Source organism: Akebia trifoliata, chromosome 11, assembly GCF_017979445.1.
Source record: "Akebia trifoliata isolate Shusen 1 chromosome 11, ASM1797944v1, whole genome shotgun sequence".
Classification (NCBI taxonomy): Eukaryota; Viridiplantae; Streptophyta; class Magnoliopsida; order Ranunculales; family Lardizabalaceae; genus Akebia; species Akebia trifoliata.
In genome coordinates this window covers 47,224,306-47,234,289 of record NC_141385.1, presented here as the reverse complement: position 1 = coordinate 47,234,289, position 9,984 = coordinate 47,224,306, and the positions used below count along the sequence as shown (strand labels likewise).

General features: G+C 30.1%; 1 protein-coding gene across 1 annotated transcript; it reads left to right on the top strand.

Moving 5' to 3' along the window:
• The first annotated feature begins 8,968 nt into the window (after nt 1-8,968).
• On the top strand, nt 8,969-9,984 carry LOC147392197 (uncharacterized). The gene is made up of 2 exons (XM_086459155.1): nt 8,969-9,310; nt 9,394-9,984. The coding sequence occupies exons 1-2, from the start codon at nt 8,969-8,971 to the stop codon at nt 9,982-9,984; spliced, it is 933 nt and encodes a 310-aa protein (XP_086315281.1).

Sequence of the window (9,984 nt, the reverse complement as noted above, 5' to 3'; positions counted from 1 at the left end):
CTGATACGAATCTTGAGACAACACATGCCGCATCGTAAATAATAAATGATTTATAACAGATAAATGATTAATAAACTCAATCAGCCAAAATCATAATCTCTCTATACGTGGAGTCAAAACGAGATATATAGCCCATGATTTCTACCAGCTGTCACTCCAACTGAGAAAAAGAACAAATTCAGACCTACAAATGCCCATGAATCTTTCCCTTCTCCGTCACTCTCTATCATTATAAATCCAAATATCCCAACAACAACAACAACAACAACAAAAAAAAAAATTGACTTAAAAAACTAAACGAAAAAAAAAAACCCCTTCAAGGATACAAATATTTTATTACTATTTAACAAAAAATTCTAATCTAAATTGTCAGTACTTATTTTATTCATAAATAAATTATTATAAGTAGTTATTAAATTCAATATATAGTTATAAAAAAACGAATGATTTTGTTGTATATAAATTTGTAATCCCATTCTTATCGGCTAAATGTTTGTAAATATATTTTACAATTAGAAAGAGCCTAATTTAGTTTATTGGTTCCCAAAATATAGTTTGTTTCCTTGTTAATTGAATATTCTTGGCTTCAATTGAAATTATTTATTCAATTTTAAAGTAAACTTTTTAAGAAGATTTATTTTATTTTGACGATTGTAGTGAGGGTATTTATATAATTTTGTATGGATCCCACTTCACATGTGTGGTTAGCACATGTTATTTTCTCTTCTCTACCTCATCACCTTTGCAAATAATTATTGCTTTTCCCATGTATTCTTTTAGAATATTCACTCATAGAGGGCCACGCTTCAAAGTCGACTTGTGTTAAACGTTACAACTTATAAGTTTATATTTTACAACATACAACAAGTAAGTTATAGTAGAATTTTTTTTCCTCTGAGTTTTATAAAAATTCGTAAAAAAAAAGTTTTTTTTTTTTTTCTTTTCAAACTTAAAATCCGGGATTATTCAAAATATTCAAAAATCTGGAGAATAATACTTTTATTAAAAAAATATTGAAAAATTCGTGAAACTTTCACGAATTAAACGGGAGATTGCTAACAAGTTACATCATACAATTTTATTTTTGCATTTTTGTAATGAGTATGGAAACGTTATCTACACTTAACGATCGGATCGGAAAAAAAATAAAACAAGACAAAAAAACATTGGGCTGCATGCATGGCTTAGTTAAGAGGCCTAGAAGGCATCCTTTTAATGAGGCAAGAGAGGAAAGATGATAAAGTTGAATCAATATTATTGAAAAAGATGGACTAATAAAAAAGACAACAAAGTTGGAAGAATATCTAGAAAGGAAAATACAATAAAATTAGAAAAGGTATATTGAAAGAGGTTGACCAATAAATTTGGAAACTCAAAAGAACAGATTTGATAAGTTCTAATCTTCTTGCATAAGAAAGCAAATTTGCTTTCTATCCTTCAATACGTTGAGACACTATGTCAATCAAAGGGTAACAAAGAGTATGTGTTAGATGAGAAGCAAACATAGAAAGACCCAAATAACGAATAGGTAAAGAACCTCTCCTACACCCAAGGACCTCCAAAATACATTATTTATTTTTATATGATTTACTTAAAAAAAGTACAAGACATTTTTCCTCATTTACTTGGAGTTTAGAGATTGAATGAAACAAATCCAACACTTCCCGAAAAGAATAAATAGAAGAAAAAATATTTTAGATAAAAAGCAATACATTATCCTCATTCGCAAAGATAAGATGGGATACTTCTTGAACACCAAAGATGCTAGAAGTTTTGGAATGTTTCGTATGACACATTTCGGAATTTCAATATTTCGAGACAAAACATGTGTAGAATCAAAACATTACTAGTTCCGTTTCATTTTTCTTGAAATAAAGAGAGATCTAGAACATATTTAGATAGAGAAAGAGGGGGAGAGAGAGAGAGTACCTAGATGCTGGATCGTCATAGTCGAACCATTGGAATTCAGGTCAGATCATTTTCTTCCTTCTTCTTCCTCTCTCTACGAAAAATGAAGACTGTAGATACCGCAATTTGAACGGGCCCCCCCTTGAAAGGGTTCAAAAAGATCATTTTTCTCGCAAATTTGATATTTAGATCAAATCAAAGGTCCCAAAGATCCCCAAATGTTTCATAGACCCAAAATAAGGTCTTTTAAACCCACCACCTTCTCAACCTTTCACCCCTCTAACCTCAAGCTCAGATACGTTCTAAGGCCAACTAATATTCAATCCCCTTTTAATCTCACCCTAAAACAAACCTAAATCTAATCAATATCTTAACCTAACATAATCCTAAGCCAATACAACCCAACTCTAACCTAAACCCTAGATTCAAGTCAATCCTAAAACCTAAGCCCTCAATAAGTCAAAAGCCCAACCCTATCAAATCTAAACTTAAAATCCATACCCATACCCATAATCACCACGAATCAAAATCCATGCAACCTTTAACCATTAAGGGGGGACACTTGTCATCACCACCACTCACTTCCTAAATTCTTCTACTCAAACTCATCATCATCCTCAAAAAGTAAACCAACCCACATCAATGTCATAACTTACTTAATACTACAAGAAATTTGATATTTAACCATTATATTTTGTTACTAAATGTTTAAAAATTGTCATTAAAAGTTTTAGTGACAATATTTTTGTTGCGATTACGTCGCAACTAAAAGTGTCGTGACTAAATGTTTTAGTTGCAACTGTTAAAAAATATCATTAAATATTACATCTTTAGCTACAATAAATAAATCAATACTAAAAGTATAATATTCAACCACAAAAGATATTACAACTAATTTAAAAAGTTATTGTCCGTAAATATATAAAGTTATCACTAAGACTTATCAAACTAATTGATAAAAATGAATTTTTAGTGACAACTTTAGGTAATCCCTAAAAGTAGAGAGTTAGTCATAACCATAAATCGTCACTAAAAGTGCTGGAATACTGATAATTTATTTTCTGCCACTAAATGTAAACCGTTAGTCATAATCATCAATTGATACTAAATTTTTTTAGGAATAGATTTAGTATCAATTATTTTGCGACTAAAAGTGAGCTACTAGTAACACCTCAAAAATCGTCAGTAAAAATCCCTAAAAAAATTTGGGACAACTAATTTGATGACATTAAATTCTTTATATATATTTACTTTACATAAACTTGCTTATATTTTAAATGAGAATATGAAATTTTCATCATCAATAAGTATTGAAATCAATAATCAAATTTAATTCATTTAAATTCAATATTCCAACATAAATTGTTCAACTCATTATATAAAAAAAAGTCTTAATCATAGAGTTTTTTAGAAGTTCTACATCATATCTCTCTGACCTACAAATTAAACAATTGACAAATGATTATATTACAAAAAATTAAATGAATAGATCATATATATAATTGGACCAATAGTAGATCTCCTTAGAAAAAATATTCGATAAAACCTCTTTCATATTTCGAAATGTGGAATTATGATGTACCTGATAAAAAATCATTTATATTAAAAAGAGAAGATCCACATTAAAAAATATAAATCTATATAAGAAAATCACAATAATCATTCATATTAATATGCTCAAGATGAGCACTATTTTACCTTTTAACAAAAGATATATATATATATATATATATTATATATATATATATATTATATATATATATATATATATATGGGGGCGATCCAAGGGCCATATGAAAAAACAATGGTTTTTCAAAATATGGGTTAGAGGCTTTGGATTGAGCTGATTTTTTGCAAGGATGGTCACTATGATGAGAAGATCATCCTCACAAAAAATCAGCTCAATCAGAAACTTCTAAATCCATCAAAAGTGATTTAAAAATTAGTGACAAAAATTGGTAAAAAATCGACAGTCCACATTCTAAATCACTTTTAATGGGGTTAGAAGTTTTAGATTGGACTGATTTTTTTTCCAGATGATCTTCCCATCATAGAGATCATCCTCATAAAAAATCAGCTCAATCCGAAACTTCTAACTAAAATTTTAAAATTTTATTGATGTTACATTGTTTTTACATATGTTTTTTCATATGGCCCTTGATCCTGACCCTATATATATATATATATATAAGAATAATTTATGAACTTGGTCAATTTTTTAAATATATTATATTGAAGAATCGTGGACCGTCGATTTTTAACCGTTAGTTTGTAACAATTTTTCATGGGATTAACAGTTTTAGAATGTGTTGATTTGTTGTGAGGATGATTTCCTCACCATAAAAAAAGGAAAGATATTTAGAAATAACCTTGGAAAGTTAATAAAGATATTAAAAAAATAATAAATAAATGAGGAAAATCATACTTAAAAGTAACTTTCCTAATTCAAAAAATATTTACTAATAATACAAACATATCAAATATCTTTCCTAATCTATATCACAACCTCTCCCATACATCACACACAAACGCATTATATATATCTTACTAATAGAATAGTCTAGCAATAAAATAAATTTAATCTAATTAAAGAGATCTTACTATGTTAGAATGCGGGGTAGGAATTTGCCCTGACTCTTTGAATTGTTGGAGGAAGGTGGCGATTTGAGACTAGAGCGTGGCCTGCAGTTCAAAATGTTGTAAGGCCATCTGGGACTCTAGAGACTCTAGTTGGATAACAATATCACCATTATCTTTCTCTGATGACTCCAATCACCTCTTATCCGATTTAGCGTATCTCCTAAACTCTTCATTCTCCTTTTCTAATTGAGCACAGATCCATTGGCTAGTAATTGATGACGTGAGCTTTGGACCAGCACCACGACCATGTATATATCCTAACTTCTCTGATCCAAGCATTGCCTCAAATCTCTGATCCTCAGTCATTAGGTCATCTCCTTCCTCTGATTTCTTAGACTTTAGATTTTCAAGCTCATCCTACATTTGAAAATTGTATAAAATGGTTATGATATATTTATTTACTAATATAATTTATTTTAAAGATAAATAAACTCTTTAAAAATAACTTACATAGACTTCCTTAGATCTCAAATCAACTCATTTTTCCTTCTTCTTGCTAAATCGAGTATTGAACCACATGTTAGTCTGCAAGGACTCCTCGCCCGTATCAATATCATGCTGTCATTACACAAGTTAAGACACATTATACATATAACATAAGAACCTTAAACATTTTAAATTGATCCTAGAAAATGATTTTGTCTCGGCAATGTGACAAATGATTTGTTTTTATTTTCCTTATTTCTCCGACTTACAACTTGTATTTAAAAGCCATACCGCATAATGTTAATGTTTAAGATAGATCATGGCAGATTGAAAAATCTTGCAAAACAACAAGTAACCCTCACTAACAATTTATCTATTTTATAGAAAATGATGTGAGATTTTATCTATTTTAAACTTTTTTCCATATAAAAAATTTAATTCATGAAATTCCAAGATCAAGAATCACATATATCTCAAGAAATGATAGTCCACGGTTATATCATTCTACTAGTTTGTTCAAATATAATGCATACAATTGAAGGAAAAAGGTTTCCATCAATAAAGAATTGGACGAACTAATACCATATAAATTTATCAAAGCCTTATCCCAAAGACTTGGATGGGCTAACCGAATGAATAATCCCTTGTTTGGTGTCCATGAGAAAATAAAGATGAAATTTCAAAATGTGAACTTATGTTTGTAACACAGTTTTCATCCAAAAAATACAAAATATAGGTAGGAGTGTCTGATGCTAACCTTTGAAATCTTCGACCCAACAAATCCATACGATCAAATTTTGAGCTACAATCTTCTACCAGACTCTCACTAACCTTTGATAAAAGTGGGAGCTAGGTTCAGCATAGTTTCTTGCAGCAGCTGCCCAAAGTAGTATTCTGAGCTGTTTCCATTTGTATCCAAATTCAATCTACAAAACTTCAAAATTGCTAAAATTCGCAATTTCATTGCAGCTAAAGCAAAGGAATTGAAGCAAACACCTTCCAATATAACAAAAAAACCAAACCCAGTAAGAATGTCAATCCTACAAAGTTTCCATCTATTAACTTGTTCATATAGATCAGGTATTTTGAAAAAAAAAAAAAAAAGAAGGTATACAAGTTTTAGGTTCTTTAAGAAATAAAAACATAACTAATAGGAAAACAAACGAAAGGACAGTCCAACAATGAAATAGAAGTACGTGTGCCATACGACTACAAGGGAAACGTCCAAGCAGAGAATTTAAATCCAAAACTCATGTAAAGATAAGTATACAGCTTTAGACTTCTTCTTTTCTTTTAGAAAATACATTTTATTTTATGAAGAGGGGTCCAACCAGACAACTAGACATACCAACTCTTCTTAAGAGCTGATTCTCATCTATTATCCCTTGAAGAAGGAATGTGGATCTATGGACATGTTTTCAAGTCTGGATTTGACCTAATTAGGTAAAACAATGGAAAAAAAATCAAATAAAACAAATTACAAATTAGGTGAGAGGGGAACCTTATTAACCTCGACACCTTCGGCAATCAGACCTTATGCAAGACTGACAGAGAGATGGTTGTCCCATGCCAAGCCATATAGGAAACTAGTTGTTATCGGCCAAAAGGATCTCCTTCCACCATTCAAATCTTAGCTAGAAAAAAAAAACTTAGCAATTCTCAATCAACCAGAAGCAAATCCTGAATTTCAAACAAGGGTTTGTTTTTTCTGCCAACAAATTTTAGCAAGAGATCTGTTCTTGTTTACAATGACAACCATTATATTACATGAATACTTCTGCAAATATAATCAAACCTATTCTATTTGTTTACAAACCTACCTTGTTATTCTCCCTTTCTTCTTCTTCTTCTTTTATTCAAAGGTTTTGAGTAAGAGAAAGAGGAGTGGGAAGATAACCAAAGGTCTAAAATCCAAAGCACAGAGCTAAGCTAGATTACAGAAACGAATATAATAAAGAAGACGCTATTGATGAACAACAGTAACCATCTCAACCATTTAAGAAACCTACTTTTCAACTCAAAAACATATAATTAAACCAGCATTGTACAAAAACTAACCAAAATTCTCTATAAAATTACTGCATTCGTTAATATCTCCTCACTTACGAACAATCATCAAATAAAACATAAATTTCCTCCAAAAACTAAGACAAACAAAAAAAAAATTCAAGAAAAACTAAATCACAATTAAAAGTTCATCCAAACATTTTCATTATAGAAGCTATAAACCATAATAAAGAAAAAAGACAGTGGGATGAAGAGCATGTACTCACAAACGACCATGTGTGAAAAAATGGAAACCCCATCCGTCCGAAAGACAACGAAATCGTAGGTTCTTCTACAAACAAACAAAACAAAATAAATGTATTTCTATTTTTTTTATCCTTTTCTTATAAAAAAAACGTTAAACCCTTACCTCCTCTCTCTTCTTCATCTCCTTCCTCTCCAACTCGGCCGTCAAGACCTACGCAGGTATGTGTATCTACCACCATTCTATTGTTCTTTCTTGATTAATCACACCATGTGAATCTAATATTGAAAAAACCAAATCAAAAAAGAATTGGTTCAGATTTTTTACCATGTAGTTTCAGATTTTTTTAACCATATTTCCAGATTTTTTAATGAGTGTTTATTAGAAAACAATCCAAAAAGAAGTGATTCAAATTTTTTAACCATAACCATAGTTTCAGATTTTTCAATCATATAGTTTCAAATTTTTTAACCATTGTTTATTGGAAAACAATCTAAAAAGTATTGTTTCAAATTTTTTAACCATAGTTTCAGATTTTTTAACCATAACCATAGTTTTAGATTTTTTTAACCATAACCATAGTTTCAGATTTTTTAACCATAACCATAGTTTTAGATTTTTAATCATAGTTTCAGATTTTTTTAACCAGTATTTATTGGAAAACAATCCAAAAAGAATTGGTTAAGATTTTTTAACCATAGTTTCAGATTTTTTAACCATAACCATAGTTTTAGATTTTTTTAATCATAGTTTCAGATTTTTTAACCATAGTTTTAGATTTTTTTAACCAGTATTTATTGAAAAACAATCCAAAAAGAATTGGTTCAGATTTTTTAACCATAACCATAATTTCAGATTTTTTTAATCATAGTTTCAGATTTTTTAACCATAACCATAGTTTTAGATTTTTTTAACCAGTGTTTATTGGAAAACAATCCAAAAAGAATTGATTCAAATTTTTTAACCATAACTTCAGATTTTTTAACCATAACTATAGTTTTAGATTTTTTAACTAGTGTTTATTGGAAAATAATCCAAAAAGAATTGGTTCAGATTTTTTAACCATAATTTCAAATATTTTAACCATAACCATAGTTTCAGATTTTTTTAACCATAACCAGTGTTTACTGGAAAAACAAACATATTGGGCTGCGCGCCATACATATAAAACGACTTGACATATGTATGGGCTGCGTGCCATACATAGAAAACATATGTGTTTTCTTATATATGGGTGAAAATCATCTATGATAATGTGCATGTCTATTATTGTGATTCTTCCTATATTCCAATATCATTATTTGTTGAGACCACCATGTTAAAGTTTACACTCCTCACATATATAAATTAATCCTGAAATTTGAATATTATTGGGATTCTTCCTATATTCCAATATCTATTATTTGTTGAGATCATCATGTTAAAGTTGAACTCCCCACATATATAAATTTACGATGAAAAATTAAAACAAAGATCCATTAAAAATAAAAATCTTCTAAGATTTGTAATTGTAAATAATGAAACAATAACAAAAATCAAAATTTCAACAAAATCCCAAAATTTCAAACAACCAATCGAACCTATTATGGAGAAATCGAATAAAAAGTAGAAATCGAACCCTTTTTAACATCTTTCATTCTTTCTTTTTTATTTTTCTTCTTGCATAAAGCTCGGTCATTAGATATATTGTTGTGGTATTGGCTTCATTTGATTTATACTTCCATTTCATTGTTATTCATAGATATGACTCACAAAAATAAAGATAAAGAAAAAAGTGTTGATAGAGCAGACTTTTCTACAGACCAATCGAAAAGAAAACACTTTCTTGAGTTGTGCTTAAGTGAGGTGAACAAGGAAGGGTACAGAGGAGTATCTCTTACCAGTGCTTCATGGAAAATATTAGAATCTGAATTCAATAAGGCATGGGGAGTGAATTTTAGTCATAAAGTGTTCAAGAATCAATATGATTACTTGAGGGCTGATTACAACATATGGCGAAAACTTGTTGGATTGTCCGGGCATGGGCTTAGTGCGGATATCAATACTATAAATTGGCCTCCGCAGAAGTGGGATGATGTTTTAGAGGCAAGTCTTTAATCTTACGTACATATTTTTAACTTGATTAACTAGACTTAGTCTAATTATTTTTATATTATTGTTTGAAATAGAGAATTCCCGAAGCTAAGAAGTTTAGGAACAAACCTCTTGTAGATGCTGAATTGATGATGGGTGTATTTGAAAGTACTCTTTCAAATGGTGATAAAGCATGGAGCCCCTTCTCATCGATCCCGCGCCCTACTGTTGATAGCGATGTGAATGGTCCTGAACCTATGGAGTACACAAATTTGGACGCTGAAGACACTTATGGTGAATCATTTTTAGGGGAAGGGGATACATACTTCCAAGGTGTAAGTGTGGAAGGCACCCCTAATACCCCACTTGAAGAGAATACATCACAAGGTCCGATGAAGAAGAAACGTAGGAATTCGAATAGTGGTGACACTATTGAAAAAAACTTGGAAAGACTTATTAATGTCATCGAAGAACAGATTAATAAAGAAGAGGCTAACAAGGGACCTTGTTTTAAAGATGTGAATGAAGTTATGAAGGATTTGAAGAACTTAGGAGTGATAAGTATTCATACTTATCATGTTGCTATATTGAAATTTGCACAACTACCGAAATTGAAATACGCATTTATGGACTTGGATAATGAAGCAGAGAGGGTTCAATTTTTGGAGTTTATTGTAAATAATTAG

Coding starts and splice junctions, on each gene's coding strand:
- LOC147392197 (XM_086459155.1), top strand. CDS start 8,969: ATGACTCACAAAAATAAAGATAAAGAAAAAAGTGTTGATAGAGCAGAC. Junction 9,311..9,393: donor AGTGGGATGATGTTTTAGAG/GCAAGTCTTTAA, acceptor TGTTTGAAATAG/AGAATTCCCGAAGCTAAGAA.